Source organism: Propithecus coquereli, unplaced genomic scaffold, assembly GCF_000956105.1.
Source record: "Propithecus coquereli isolate 6110/MARCELLA unplaced genomic scaffold, Pcoq_1.0 Scaffold215, whole genome shotgun sequence".
NCBI lineage: Eukaryota > Metazoa > Chordata > Mammalia > Primates > Indriidae > Propithecus > Propithecus coquereli.
The window spans coordinates 646,453-663,061 of record NW_012146634.1 but is presented as its reverse complement, the minus strand read 5'-3'; the positions used below and the strand labels follow the sequence as shown (position 1 = coordinate 663,061).

The following is a 16,609-nucleotide window of genomic DNA, read 5'->3' as shown; positions in this document are numbered from 1 at the left end:
CAGGAAGATAAGAGTCAAAGAAGTTTGGGGGAAAGAACTAAGTGTCTCAGAGATAAAGGTGTGTACGTGTGGGAGGGAGGGACAAGGGGCTCTGCCAGGACAAAGTTATTACTCTTCTCCACCAAACAGGCCTCATTATGTGGAAAGCTGGTGATCCTTACCCTTGAGCCACATATTTGGGCACTTAATTGCACTCCAGTCTGTACTGCTCTTTAATGTTTACTAGTATGTAAGTAAGGGTGGCCACCATCATCAAAGTATGAGCTTCTTGAGAGCAAGGTACTGTTATGTTAGGCAATAAATGGTTAATAGCTACAGCCATCAGTACCGGGAAGAAAAGTAAAAGACCAGTGTACTTCAGAAGAAACTGTTTAGACAATCTAAGGGGGGTGGGGTTACCACAAAAACAAACATACAGTAACAAGCTTTGCATCTATTTATCTTCCAGAATGAAATAACAAAAACACAAACTAGAATGGGACAAAGATAGTAAGTTATATATAAAAAAGTTTTAAATCAAATATACCAGAGTTCCAAATATATCAAAGCTAGTGTTGTTCTCCAAAGTAGTTACCAGTAGGAGGCCACACGCTCAATCTAGGGAATTGAAGACTGTCCAGAACCAAGTTATGCTCCAGCTGCGCTACCCTTGTACCTTCTCCCAGGCCAACAACCAACTAAAGCCAGGAATAACACTAGCAACAGGAAATGCAGTGTCAGTGGGAACCAGAGCTACAGGGATGGGGGAAAATAGAGCAGGGGAAAACTTTATGTCTTAGCAAGTGATGATGCAAAGTAGAGGAAAAAAGTAGGAAAGTAGCCACAGATTTCACCTTTTTCTCCCCCAATTACCTGATGAGGCCCCAGAGGAGTAAAGAGGGTGAACTCCTCAAAATTGCTTTGTTACTTACCATCTCAAAAACCTACCATCTATCATAACCAAACTGAACGTCTGGATCCATTCTGACCAGCAAATCTGTCTGCATTATTCCTGGACACATGACCTCCCCCCTAATCTGGTCAGGCTTCTCTCCTGATGTCCTCAAAACATGCACAAACAGCTGCAGTGTGTAGTAAAAACCTGGGTAAAAATGTGATGCTGTGTGGCTTTGGTTACAGTGGAACTTCTTGTAACCACTTTTATCTGGAAAAATCTGCTTCACAAGGGATTGTAACTGTCATTTCACACATGCTGTTCTGGATGTCTAGAATGGTATTCTTTCCCACCTTTCACATCCAGCTCAGGTCTCACTTCCTTAAAGCCTTCCTTTAATCCATCTGCACTTGTAAGAATCTGACTTCAAAGTAATAAAGTTGATTTTAGTATGCGTCCAAACAGTACTGAATGAAGGCTGTCTGAAATTTACCTTTGGGCAGTACTATCGCTGGAATAAACCGATATCCTCCCAAGATCACTGAAATACTAAAATTAGTCTACCACAAAGGAGAGGCTGTGACGGTACAGTTGATCCTCCTTATTTTCAGATTCTATGTTTGCAAATTCACTTACTCACTAAAATTTGTAGCCCCCAAATCAATAGTTGCAGTACTTATGTGGTCATTCATGGACACGCACAGAGTGGCGAAAAATTAGGGTTGCCCAACGTGCATGTTCCCAGCTAAAGTAGAATACAGTGATGCTCTGCCTCCTTGTTTCATATGATAAACAAGTGCCCCTTTGGGGTCTATTTAGTGCTGAGATTTTTGTATTTTGTACTTCTGGCTAGTGATTTCACTGCTTAAAATGGCCCCCAAGTGTAGTGTTTAAGTGCAGTATAGTGTTCCTAACGATGAGGCTTTACAGAGAAAATTCCGATTAGATAAGCTTCAGAGTATTTGCTAATTCAGTGTTCCAAGTGACTAACCTGAATAATGAGAATCAACTGTATATCTTTATACATAACAGAATGCTTTTTGATATCTTGGATTTGAAGAGATGTGAGATTGGTTTCTGCCCTCAATGGGCTTATATTGACTCTCTATATTTATATATACCCTATCTATTCAAAGGAGAATTTAAGTTAGCTCAACTTAAACTATAGGACCCACCAGTTTTGTCCTATATTTACCAACCTTCCTTTCTTTGATTTCTCACATAGTAGGTAGCTGAAAAACTAGAAGGCGGTCATGAGAATCGGGTTCACTTGATAGTTCTATATAAAATTGTAAATTTGTAAATTGGCATTCAGATATTTATCAGTCTTTTTTGAGTTTGGAGAGAATGTACCAAGGTTTGCCAAATAACTCATTAACCTAGATGGGTCCAGCATCAAAGTTCTAGATTATAAAATAGAGAACAGGCACTGGAACTAGGCAACCAACAGAAGGCCAACCACTGAGGCTCAGATGAGTCAACTCCTATCCCATCTGGCTGGGAAACCTTTGTCCTAGGATACCATAGGCTGATTTCAGCAGCATGTGATAAAATAGACACAATTCAAGCAAATATTCTGCTGAGGGAGGTTAAGAAGTTGGGGTCTCTGCAGGACCTTGGCAAGGAGGGTTGACTTCCACCCAACTATACAAGTAACCAAGGGATTTAGATAGTCATGAGATTAAGAGCTTAAAAAAAAGTCTGTCTGAGCTAAGGAAATAAAGGGATAGCCTGGGGGCAGGATGACAGAGTTAATAAGTTAAAGGCAAGAATGTCTGAATCTATTTGTATTACAAGTAGAATGAGGACAGCTAAATGGCCTTGAACAGGAGTTTGAACTGGCCTTGGATGGCGAACCACACAAACTCCCTCCGGTTTTCCATGGTGAACCAGGATAAAAGCCTTTCCCACAGTCTGTAGCTAAGCCAGCTAAAGAGTGGAAAGCAGCATTTAGAGTTAAGCCAATGCGAAATATTACCAAGTTCAAGGTGCAGGGATTCTTTCATTTCTACTTCCTGCCTAGTGACTACAACTGTACTTAGGCCTTCCTTTCTGAATGATAGGCAGAGAAGATAACTAGATTTTTCTTTTTGACATTAAGAAAACGAAACCTTTGAAACACTGGTAGCCTTTGAGTAAAGAGCAATAAGATCCACAGACATTGCTCTCCCCTGAAAAAAAAGGTGTTCTTTGCAAGTCTTTGGATGTTTACTGAGTCTATATTAGTTGAAGATAGGAACTAATTTCAGAAACCCTAAACATTCTCAACAAATAAGATCAAATACAGTCGAGTATCTTACCTTGGGAACAAAGGCTGAAGAGATGAACCAAAAAGGAGAGACTCAGACAATTTTAGAACAAAACAGGTATATTTCTATTGGACTACCTGATACAGAAGATAGTGTGGTATGGATGGATAGTATGAATGACAAATAATACAAATATATTTTATTTGAAATAAACAAAAATGCTTATACAGCTCAATGGGTCACTTGGAAACAAACTCTTGCTTGACTGTATTACTGAGCAAAAACAAAGTTTAAGCAGAAACACCCTTCTTTTTTGACATGTATTTGGACATAGGTAAGAAGACACTACTTGGTTTTTTTTAAAAAACTGACCTTCCCTTAAGGCCTGGTCATAGAGTGTAAACAATGTAAATGAATCCACCATTACCAGCTGTCATATCATATCTACGTCACCTGTGTATTCTGAGCTCACACACATACCTGCCAATATACCTGGGAAGGGTTGCTATATCACAGTTACACTTGAGTTCTTGGCAGGCAGGACTGAGGAAGAGTAATTTGGAACAAGTTTTACATCTATTTAGAAGAAATCACTAGTATTCCCTTAAATAACAGGTTACAATAGAAAGATACTGCCTGGAAGTTATCCTTTTCACTTTGGTTCATTTTTAGTTTTTGTTTGTGATTTACATAGTTGTTTGATTCATTTGCTATAGCACAATCCTGCCACAAAGTATTAAAGCACAAGATACTTATTCCTTCAACATCTGCATTTTTCAAGTTTTATACTCTACTATATCCACAGTATGTTAGTAGTTCTTAAATGTTTAAAAAAAAATAAATGGGTAAAACTCTTCTAAAAATGCAGATGTCTATAACTACAATGGTACTAGATGGGAAGAAGACAATGAAGGAAGGGAAGAAAGCAAACATGTTCATGTGCAGGGAATGTGGTTCAATTTCAAGTCTTTGGATTTAAAAACAAGTTCCCCAGAGAAGCTGGCTATAATGGAATTTCCAGAAAACTTCCTCCCCCCTTGCCCCGACACCCCACAAAAGGACCTGAAAAGTCCCAATCCAAACTTTGGAAAACTACAGTTATAAGATGCTAATAAATGATGATCAAAGCAGTTGGAGGGAGAAGGATGCATGTGTCTTCCATTTAGGTATAGTTTATATAGCATAGCCTCTTTAACTGCTATTGGTGGGTAAGTAAAAACCACTGAAGTACCAGAAGTTCTTTGAAGGATAAGGGTAGAAAAGTACTGAACATATTACTTTATCTAAATCAATAACAGGGCTTCATGGCTAGGAAAATTTTCTAAACAGCAAAATGACTCCAGGATAGATTTCTCTCTCCAACATTAAATGTAGCAAAATTAACAAAAAAAAAATTTACAAGTAGATATAATGATAACAGAAAATTACAAGGCAGAGAACACAAAAGAATCAAGACAATGCTATAGGTTCAACAGTATTCCATGAGGCTAGAAAACCTATTAACTTTGAAAGCCCTAGCAAAATATCACTCTTGTTTATAAATCACTTATTTATCATATGACCACACGTTGAATCCTTTTCTTTCCACATACTGAAGAATCCTACATTCAGCCTTTAAGCATTCTGCATTTCTTTGCCAATCTTGTAGCTGAGTATCTTGTTCCAGTCGATTTTGGTGCGGGTAACTGGAAGCTGCCGGCGCAAAGCCTTGAATGTGGTATCTGACATTGTTTGATAGTTTTCACTAATTGCTGTCTGCAATAGATAATTGAAAATGAGTTGCTCGAACAGAAATGGGATTGGTTGTGAATAGCAAAGTAATGCTATAGTCAGTGGATATGCTTGAGTCCCCTATGAAGGAGAGATAGGATATATTTCTAGCGAGCTCCTCTCCAATCTCTGAAGCTCACTTTTATTATTTCTAAAACTAGAGCTATGGTCCTTTGCAATCCCGAAACCCTGACTGTAAGCAGAATGCCGAGTTGCTGCAAAGTCTCCACACTTAGTAGCACTGAACAGTATGTATATTTACATTAAAGGACACAGGTCTAACAAACTATGTTAACAGCAAAATAATAAGATAGTAGAACTAGAAAAATTAGTTCCAAATCTTCTTACCTGATACTCATTTTCTGCATTCTCTATGATTTTAATAAACTCCTTGGCAGTTTGGACTTCATTCTAATGGAGGAAGGAAAAGGGGAAAATAAGAATTTTTTAAAATGTATAAGCAGTCAATAAAAAGATAATGAAAAGTAAATCCATCTTAACTGACATTTGTATAACAATTTCTGGTTTACCAAGTGTTCCCATGCACTTTACCTGCTTTGATTACCACGACAACCCTGTGAAATAGATATATTGTAATCATCACCTCCATTTTGCAGATGAGAAAATAGAACCGTCTTAAGTGACTTGACCAAAATTATATAGCTTTTGAATGATAAATATGGGATCTGAATCTAGATGTTCACCAAAAAAAACCATGCTCTTTCCACTTTACCACAATATGTTGAAAAGACATCATCAGGTCTTCAAATCTTGATTCCTTGAAAATATTTCTCATTTAAAATGATATGAACAATGCCCTCAGACATATCAGTCATATATGTAAGCTCATATCCTTCTTTATTTGCCACTTACGATGTTAAAGCAGCCAATCACATTTTGTATTATTTAATACATGATTCAGGTACAAAATGAATCTCTCTCTTCCTCTCACCATTAAGTATAACAGAATTAAAGGGAAGAAGGTAAGATTTAATGACTACAGCAGCAGACACAAGACAGACCGTGAAGAGGTCAAAACTATTTTCCATTTTTACAATAGTACTAAGACAAAGTTATTTGCCCATTTCACTTTCACCCTGTAATGCTTGTACAATGCAGTTTCCTGGAGGCTACATGACATGTGATGACTTTATCACTTTGAGGGCTAATGGAATGTATGAGGCAGATATGAGAATCCTGCTGTCTTCTATTAAGCCAGGCATTACACAATTTGCAAAGACATAAATTAATGCCATTCCTCTAGTTTTTTGCTGTTGTTTGGAAAACATAGTTACTCATAAAGATGTTACTTATGATAACAAATAATGAGTTTGTTTTCATTATTTTTAATTAATATTTTTAACATTTCTCTGTTTTATTTATTTACTTTTTGAGACGAGGTCTCACTCTGTTGCCTGGGCTAGAGTACAGTGGCATCATTATAGCTCACTGTAACCTCAAACCACTGGGCTCAAGGGATCTTCCCCCCCTTATCCTCCCAAGTAGTTGGGATTACAGGCATGTGCCGCCACACCCAGCTAATTTTCTATTTTTTGTAGAAATAGGGTCTTGTATGTTGCCCAGGCTGGTCATGAACTCCTCAAAGGATCCTGCCGTCTCAGTCTCCCAAAGTGCTAGGATTACATGCATGAGCCACCGTGCCTAGCCTCATTTTTAATTTTTAAGAAGGTGAATTTTGATAGACATAACACACATAAACAAAAGCTCTTTAGGAGTATTCACTAACTTCTAAGACTCTAAAGAAGTAATGATACCATGAAAGAAAGAATAAAAAGAAATTATGTCTCTTCTTTCAAGGTATAAAACATAATACTTTCTAATTGAATACTCCTAAAAAGGTTGTTTCTTTAATGATATAAATGCAACCCTATTAGGATTTAGTTTGGCAAACTTTCCTTGCTTCTGGAATTTATTGATTCTGGTATTGATTACTGTCCTTGAGCAAATTTTATAATTGGGAGAAAGCGAGAAAGAAGGAAGTTTCTCTAAAGCCATAATCTCTATTTTCAGTCAAAGACTGTGAACTAACATAGCTGGCTGGTAGTAAGAGGGACTAATAGAGGCTGTCAAAATCAAAGCAAGGAAGCAAACTGAATTTCTACTGGCAGAATCAGGGCTCAGGCTCAAAATGAATTTTTTTAAGAAAAACAAGACCCAAGTCAGACAGACATTAAATATTCCATACTCACCGAAACAGTTATTGAATCCTGTACATCTTTATGACTAACCAACTGAACATTGCCATCTTCATAATAGTGAACCTGTATGAGACAATGTTTTAGCAAGTTTATGTGAACTTCATATATACACCTATTGCTTAGAATACAAATCTGTGCTATAAGCCATCTTTAAGTTGGTAAGCCATCTTTACGAACTCTGAACAAATAATTAATATAACCAATGGTAATTCACGGTGGTAGTTATTTTTATTTATTTATTTTTTTGTTAATTAAAATCCACAGAACACTTAATTCCTTCTTTCCTTACCAAGGAAAACTAATTATTATAAGTTTGACTTTCCACTTTTTTACATTCCAGGCACTGTACTAAGCATTGCGAACACAAAGATGAGTAAGATCCCACTCCTAACGGTATTAAAATAATTAAAATCATTGAACAGTTTTTCTCTGTGAAAACCAATGAGTTTTAATTGATCCTAATACCTGACACATCTCTCCATATACACTATCATCAATATTGGAAAGTAGATCTGACCAGGTGCAGGAAAAGCTTAATTGAGGGTTAAAGACAAAATTGAAAATTGAATATTTTATTGGTAAATTAGACTACCAAAGTAAGATAAAAGCAATTCTGAAGACATAAGGTAAAATGAGATGCTACAATTATGAAAACAATTAGCAAAAAGGAGGAGTACACAAGAGATAGACTACCAAATCAATGACATGTATGGCTTATAGGAAGTTTTGGCAATTTACAAGGTAAGTTCAGCCACCCTAATATGGCTACCAACTAGCCATATACAATAAGATAAGGGTATCCTTTTGTTAAGTGCATTTGAACAGGGTCCTAAAAATAGGAGTTGTCACCTAAGGGGACAAGGGAGAGAAGGGTATCTAGCAAGGAAACAAAAAAGTATTACGAGAATGGAGTACAAGTGGTTTAGTTTAGAGGAGAGCAAAGAACTCACTGCATATGAATATGTGTTTAAGAGACGGTGAGGCAGGACACAGTGCTAAGAAGTAGGAGACAGACTGTGAAGAAGAAAGCACCTTATAGATCATGTTAAGAGTTTAGACTTTATCCTATTATAGGTGATGGGAACTCAGGAAAAGGGCATGTTTTAGAAAGATTACACTTGTGCTATGAAGAAAATAAAATGAAAAGATCTGAAATTGAGGGCTAGGACAGTAGTTCAGGTAATGCTGTTTCCTTCATCTAGTGCCATGGTCTTAATGTTGGTGTTTTCCCAAAATTCTTATGTTGGAACCCAATACCCAATGTGATAGTATTAAGAGGTGGGGACTTTGGGAAGTGATTAGTCATAAAGGCTCCACCCTCATGAATGGGATCAGCATCCTTCTAAGAGGCTCAAGTGAGCTCCTTTGGTCCTCTCCCACCATCTGAGAACACAGTGCTCACCCATTCCCATCGTGAGAGGACACAGCAAGAAGTCATCATCTGTGAGAGACAAGCCTCACCACACAGCGAATCTGCTGATGCCTTGATGTTGGACTTCTTAGCCTCCAGAAGAGTGAGCAATAAATTTCTGTTGTTTATAAATTGCCCAGCCTAAGGTATTTTGTTACAGCAGCCCAATGAACTAAGACATCTTCGTTTTTTGAACAAAAAGGAATGTTGTTAGAGATAAAGTAGAAAAGGAGAAGAGAGGAATAGTAATCTTCACTACTACAGCTATTATTTATTGAGCCTTTACTATGTGTTAAGCACTATGCAAAACACTTCACTTATTATCTCATTTAGTCTTTACAAAAACTCTAGGAGATAAGAACTACTACTAACTCTATTTTTTTTTTTTTTTTTACAGCTGAGGAAACTGAGGCTTTAAGCAGTTTGATAACTTACCCGCGATCACATACCTACTGAGAGGAAGAACTAGGATTTGAATTAGGTCAAGTTCTAGATCTAAAACCTTATCCAACATGCACAATACCTTCTAATGCTACGCTTTGTCAAAAAGTCAGAAATTCTTCAATCTGGGTAGAAATAAAGTGTCTCACTAGGGGCTTACTCTTTTGGGATATCATTAGAAGAAGATAATTAACAGCCTAGCTTCATTTAGGCAGAAACCATGGTCCTATTCACAATAAAAGGACTTCCCTGTGGGCAACATGAACCTACTATATATCCATGTTTAAGGGACAAAAACAGGTATCTTTTTTAATGGGGACAAACAGGTGGCTCCATCTAGATGGGAATGAGACTTTAGATTTTCCATACTCTCTCCAAACCCTGAAATTTCATCTTTTGGCTTTCTAAAAGAGGTTAAAGAAGAAAAGAAGAGAGATGATAAATGGCTCTAATACTTACAGGCAAAAATCAGAATAGCAAAGATGTGGGCAAAAAAGATTGGGCTAAATAATGATGACATATAAAGGCTAAAATCCCAACAGACAAGGACAAGGATATTCAAAATACAGGTAGGTCACACCTAAACACTAGTTTTGTTTGTTTTTCAACTAAGAAACTAGAAGTCAAGGGGCTCAAAAGAACACTGGGAAGGGGAATGAGAATAAACAGGATGGGGTATATTAAAAAGAAAAGAGAGAGAGAGATCCGGCCAGAGAAGAAACAAAGACTTAATATATTTCTCAGAAGTCATCTAAAGAAAGGAGGCATGCAGGGCACATTCATTTTTGTCCAAGAACAAAGACTATGCAATTGGTATGAACTTCCATTATGTTTCTTAAGAACTAGGACATGGAAAGGAATATAGGATAAGGCCATAAGCCTGTTTATGAACTCAACTGAAAATTCTAAAAATATTAATTTCATTATCTAATATACTAATGATATAATAATTGTTAGAAATTAAGCTTAAACTCTGCCTGTACCAAAACAAAACCTTTTCTAGGTCTCATCTCCTAATATGAAAATGGTTCAGTTAATGCATACGGAGTTCAATTTGACTGTCATCAACACAAATCCTCAGACATTGTTGCCTTCCTGGAACTACCCTTTTGCCTATAGACTAGCCTAAATAAATATCTTAATGACTCTTCCAAATAATTCTCACTCCGATTTTTAAAAGATATATAAATGAAGTAAGACTTCCCTGAAAGTCTGATCAGACAGTATGTGCTTCGAAAGGTATCAATGAGGTTCTGCACACTGGGGTCTCTTATAAAAGTCCTACCAGAAATTATCACCCTTTGTGATGAGTGCTCTTACTTTATAGGTTTGCACTGGCAAAGCTAAAATACAAATAACTGTTTCTGCCTGTAAACGAGGTAAATTTACTTACATAAATTTATAGTAAGCTGCCAGGTTAATGTTGATGCCATATAAAAGGTCTAGAGCTGTGGCCCCCAATTCCTGAGCTATAAACTGGTACTGGTCCATGGCCTGTTAAGCACCAGGCCACAGAGCTTCCCTGTCCACCTCCCTCATGGAAAAAAAGGAAGGGGGAGAGCACACAGCAGGAAATGAGCAGCAGGAAGCCAATGCCCCATCGCTTGCATCACCGCCTGAGCTTTGCCCCCATCCACCACAGTCTTTCGTGAAACCAGTCCCTGGTGCCAAAAAGGTTGGGACCGCTGGTCTAGAGCATTAAGCTACTAATAGATTCAGTTAACAGAAACAGAATATACTGTTTTAGCAGACCCCAAGCTAAAGATTTAAGGGAAAATAGCTTATTTGGGAGCTAATCTCAGGAAGCTTGCTCAGGGGACTGAGAAAGTGAGACATGGAAGAGAAGGTAGCCTTACAGGTGCATTAATGAACAGGTTACAGCTGGGGCACTGGGCTCTGGAAGACTAAATAGAACATGCTTCAGAGTTGTCTCATTTGAGTAGCGAAGAAGCTGGCATATTTATTTACTAACTCTTACATAACATTGAGGGCTGCTCCCAGAGCTGTGAACACTTCCAGGCTATCTCACCTGGGGGATGCTACTTGTAGCAGGAAGCTATAGGTATGTATGAAAAGAGAGGATGCAGACAGCATTTACTACCTACACATCTGATTAAGTTATACCATTAAAAAAGATAGCTCCTGCTAATTATTATTAAAGCAAGACTTAACACGATATAACACAGGTACAGTTAGATACTGATCTTCTCACTTACCTGTAACTGTTTAATCTGACCTTAAGAGTTAGTCAGGCTTAAAAATTAAATCAGCCTGAATTTAGAAAATGAAACCTCTGCTAAGATATTAGAAGACTTCAGTCCAGATAGGCATCGAATGAGTTAAGAGCTACCTTATTCAGCTGCCTGTCTGCCTTGACACCAGCATTAGAAATCTACTCTGCTTGGTTATTTATACTCTAACAAGACGACACCTGGCCATTCTCTCTCGTTCCTGTTTTATTCAGTTTAGTTTAATTTAGTTTTATTTATTTTAAAACCTTCTGTCAAAACAACAAAAACCACCAACAAAACCATTCATATAGCTTTTCTTCAGAAGTTTTATACACACACACACACACACACACACACACACGAGATAATATACATAAAAGACCCTAAGCTACAGTAGCTGCTATATAGTAACTTCTTATTACTTATTTTATTCTTTCCTAAAACTGCTGTTTGGTAATTTCTGGAAAGATCTTACACTATTTTTGAAAGAAAAAATAACAATAGTCATGTTGCAGTACACTCTACATGACTATCCTTTATCAACTCAGAATATCTCTGTTTAACTATCTCCCCAGGAAAGGGCCTTCTGTTTCTATTCACTACCTTCGATCTTCCTTTGCATCTACATATAGTTGGTCCTTATTTCTACTACTAGAACGAATATCAACTTGCATGTTTGTTTTAAAGATGTGAGTTTTAGCACATTGCCACACTAGAAAAAAAGTTTTCTTCCCTGGGGCCATGGTGTTTTATTACGAAAATAAAATAAAAACTTCGAAAACAAAACGATCCTAATTTAATGAAAAATTTGTCATTTTTTTATTGTTTTCTGTACATGAGTTACATGCAACTTGATAAATAATTCTCATGGCTCCCAAGGTGAAGAGATGTGTGAGTTACAAATGCTTCATGAGGCCCCGGGCTCAAAACTAGCATGAGTTAAATACAACTCACATGGCAGTTAATGTGTTAAACCGCAGTCTATAAACATTTTGGAATCTCACCTGAATCTTAAGCACTCCAACCACCTGGGCTGTAGGTGGTGTAATGGTGAACTTCCACTCTGATCTCCAACGACCATTCCTATTAAAACACACACACACAATCCTTCAGAACTAGCAATAATCAACAAGAAAGAGGTGATTTGTCACTGAGTCAGAGAAGCTGGTCAAGAGGGAAAAGAAAAAGAGTCATTTCCAGTTTGACAAATTCAAGGCTCTGTCTCCTTAAATATAAATCTGGATCCAAGCGGTCCACCCATAAGACTTTTCTAAGTTATTTTGACTTTCATTTTTCCTTTTCTTCTCTTGAAGTAGAAATCTATGCCTATTCTGTTCACAGGAGGCTCTTCCAAAAATGGATGGATAGGCTGCTGAGTTATGCAATTAACTCAAGTATTATTAACCCGAACCCAAGTATAACTTGGATTTTCAACTGAGCACTTTATTAATTACTTGTTCTCACTCAATATAAGAGTATTTAAAAAAAAAAAACACGATTATAAAATCTTAGAATTGGAAGGAGTCTAAATCTCTCATTTTATAGTTGGGGAACTGAAGTCTATAAGTTAAGTAATTTATTCCAAGCTAGTTAGATTAAAAACTATGTCTCGACAGCTGGTTTCTTTCTAATATAAATTAGATACGAATAGCAGGGAATATCTGTTTCTTACCAGAAGTTTTTAGGTTGAAACTGGTGGCTTTCAATACATGCAATAATAGTCTGTTGCCCATCTATAGTTTTAGCATAAACCTATTATTGGAAAAAAACATAGTTAGACTCCAAAAACATATTTAATCTAAACAATAAACACTGTACAAAAGCAGTGTGCTAAATCCTGGAGGGAGACAAAGAATTAGACAGAATGAGATTACAACACAGTAGAGTTCATGGGATATGAACACACAGCAGAGCATGTGAGGTTCTAGCAGAGACAGTAGTACAATAAATACAGAGGGAATTACTGCTCTTGGTTTAGAGTACAAGGGAGGTGCCATTTAAGCTGGGCTTTACAAGACAGATGAGATTCTGATAAGCGGCGGCTGAGAATAAAGATGAGTAAATAGTGCAAGCAGGAAACTGAGGGCTTGTTCAGTGAACGGCAGTTAGTTCTCTCAGGTTAGAGGGCGTGTGATGTAGACTAGCGGGAGACAAAACAGGATGGTAGATTTAGGTCATGTAATAGCAGGCAATGGAGAGATAGCAAAACATGGCCAGAACTAATATTTTGGGAGAATAATCAATATTGGTGTACAGGATAAAATGGAAGAAAAGCTGAAGGTTGGTTAGCAGGCCACAGAATTAATGTAGGCAATAAGCTAGGGGGGTATCCATGGGAATGGGAAGGAAGGATTGCATACAGAATGCAGAAGTACAATCAAAAGTTTAGCAATATATTGCAAATGAAGGGGAAAGGAAAGAAGGAACCAAAAGATGACTAGAAAGATGGTGGTTTCATTAACAAATTGAAAATCCAGATGGAGATATCTAGTTAGTAGTTAGTAATACCAACTTCTCCTTAGTGTGGGAGAGGTGAATGGAAATGCAATTACCAAGGGAAAGCAAAGAAAAGAAATAGTGATTTATAGCTGTGGTCCCCAACCTCCAGGCCAGTACTGGTCGGTGGCCTGTTAGGAAACAGGCCAGGTATCACTGCCTAAGCTCGGCACCACCTTCCCCTTCACCCACAACACCCCATCACCCTTGGTTCATGGAAAAATTGTCTTCCATGAAACCAGTCCCTGGTGCCAAAAAGGTTGGGGACTGCTGCTATAGTCACGAATATGTTTTTACATGTATTTTCCATTTATTCTAATAAATCTAGTGAAACACACTGTTATCTACAGATGATAGAGTTGAAGTTCACAGAGCTTCTTGCCTAAGGTCACTCAGAAAGCAAGTGGTAAAGGCAAAATCCAAACCCACCGTTTTTGTGAAACAAACGTCTCTGTTACTTTCCCTACATTAAATGGACTATGAGCTTTCAAGAGAGAGAAATATATCTTTGGGGAATGCCTACATTTACAAAGGCAGGGAAGGAAAAAAAATGAGTAACAAACAGAATAATTAGAGGGTGCTGACATAGAAGCCTAAGCAAATCATAATTTCTAGAAGCAGCTCGTTGGCCTCAGTGTGAAATGCCATACAGAAGTCAAGGACTAAGAAAAGGACACTGCCATCAGGTAATTCAGGAACCATTAGTGACCTCAGAGAGCAGTTTCTGTAGAATGGGGACTAAAGTGAAAAACCAAAGGGTTCAGAAGTGGATAAAGGAAGTGGCATTAATAGGGGAAGAACGCGTGTTGGTTTGATGGTGATGCAGAGAGAGATATGAGGGAAGGGAGAAAGTGGAGAAGGAGAAAGGGCAAGGTAGAAAGAGGAGATAAAGAGAAACGACTTACAGGAATTATGACTGAGGGAAGTTTTTTCTGACTGACAATAATTGTATATGTTTACGGTGTGCACAACATTATGTTTTGAAATATGTATACATTGTAGAATGGCTAAGTAGAGCTTATTAACATGCATTACCTCACATACCTTTTTTGTGGTGAGAACACTTAAAATCTATCACAGTGGTTTTCAAGTATACATTGTTATTAACTAGAATATCAAGGACACAGTAGGGTTACTTAGTGCTGGGGCTTATCGATTAGGAATGGATAGTAATAAACTTTGAATAGGTAACAAACGGTAAATAGAAAGTGTATTTAGGATTTAATAGTCAATTTCTTTTTTGTTTTGTTTTTGTTTGAGACAGGATCTTGCTCTCTCATCCAGGCTGGAGTGTAGTGGTGCAATCATAGCTCACTGTACCCCAAACTCCTGGGCTCAAATGATCCTCCTACCTCAGCCTCCTGAGTAGCTGGGACTACAGGTGTGTGCCACCATGCCTGGCTAATTTCTAAAAATTTTTTGTAGAGATGAGGTGTTGCTATGTCGCCCAGGCCGGTCTCAAACTCTTGGCCTCAAGCAGTCCTGCCTCAGCCTCCCAAAGGGCTGGGATTACAGGCATGAACCACCATGCCTGGCCTGAATAGTTAATTTCTAAAAGGGAGTGTTGTCATGTCTCCCTTTGCAATACTGGCTTCCAGAAAGGAATTCTGTACTTATCCACCATAATGGCTTTTCTCCATTATTTTTTAAAAAAATCAAACATATAATAATAATGACATCTAACATTTATGCAGAGCTTACTTTGTGCCGCGCACTATTCCAAGCACTTTATATTTTATATACATTACTAATTCACTTAATCCTCAAGACAACCCTATGAGGTTAAAAACTATTATTTCCAGTTTACAGATGAAGAAGTTGAAGCACAGAGACATTAAGTAATTTACCTAAGCTCACATAACTAGTTAGTGGCAGTGCTAGGAGTCAAACTAGTTAGTAAGGCTTCAAACTAAGTAAGTGCGCATAACTAATATTCTACATTGCCACATAACTCATCATCATTACATATTTAAAATATTCTAGTTAATAACAATGTATTTTATTACTTGAAAACCACTGTGATAGATTTTAAGTGTTCTCACCACAAAAAAGGTACATGAGGTAATGCATGTTAATAAGCTCTATTTAGCCATTCCACAATGTATATATATTTCAAAACATCATGTACACACCATAAACATATACATTGTCAGTTAAAAATAAATTTTAAAATACAAGTATAAAAGTCTTCAATGCTATATGTGGTTTCTATATAATGCTGAAATACTTATCTTGACTACTGCTTTCTCATCATCAACTCAGTGTTACTTATGAAAAAACACTATTGCATTCTACAGTAATGGTCCAAAGAGATATTGTAACGTAACTTGGTGATACTATAGTGATCCCCACTTTTACAGACCATTGCTGCATAATTGAGTCATCAGCATTACTAGCAAAGCATGACTAGCCTGAATGAAAGCTAAACGTTCATGTCATGATTCTACCAACTGCTTATATTTGTTGATTTTGAGGCATCACTTTGGAAATATGTGAGGAAATGCTACATCAGCCGGTTTGATTTGTTTCTTCCTTCCAAAGCAATCACATAAATATTGTCAACGAGTCACTTAAAAATAATACAAGAATGTGAATTTTCATTGCTGCTACTAAACTTGTGCATTATGAAGATGGGTGTAAGTGATTCATATTTGAATGATATTGTAAAAGATTAGTGAAAATAAAATAGAAGATTAATAAATAGAAAGGCTTTACAGATATTCCCTTACAGACATAATTCTTATCAGATTGTAAAATAGCCATTAAATCTAAGTTAGTTTCAAATGTGTTAATGAATTTTCAAATCAATGACAATTTCAAAGAAACCATGTCAGAGTATTTTGATCAGGGACAGGATGTCCAACATTCTTTATTTTTAGTGCTGTTTAAGAAATTTTTCAAGCATAGGGAAAATTACA

The 16,609-nt window shown here is 37.1% G+C and overlaps 1 protein-coding gene across 1 annotated transcript in view; it reads right to left on the bottom strand.

Annotated features, from left to right (window-relative positions):
* Positions 1-3,224: 3,224 nt before the first annotated feature.
* CAPZA1 (capping protein (actin filament) muscle Z-line, alpha 1) overlaps positions 3,225-16,609 on the bottom strand; it is a 43,973-nt gene continuing 30,588 nt past the window's right edge. Inside the window, exons 6-10 of the mRNA XM_012644621.1 lie at positions 12,868-12,947; positions 12,200-12,278; positions 7,104-7,175; positions 5,242-5,304; positions 3,225-4,878 (exon numbers count right to left, since the gene is read on the bottom strand). Of these exons, the coding sequence (XP_012500075.1) occupies positions 4,738-4,878; positions 5,242-5,304; positions 7,104-7,175; positions 12,200-12,278; positions 12,868-12,947 (435 nt within the window). The 3' untranslated portion in view covers positions 3,225-4,737. The remainder of the gene's footprint in view (positions 4,879-5,241; positions 5,305-7,103; positions 7,176-12,199; positions 12,279-12,867; positions 12,948-16,609) is intronic.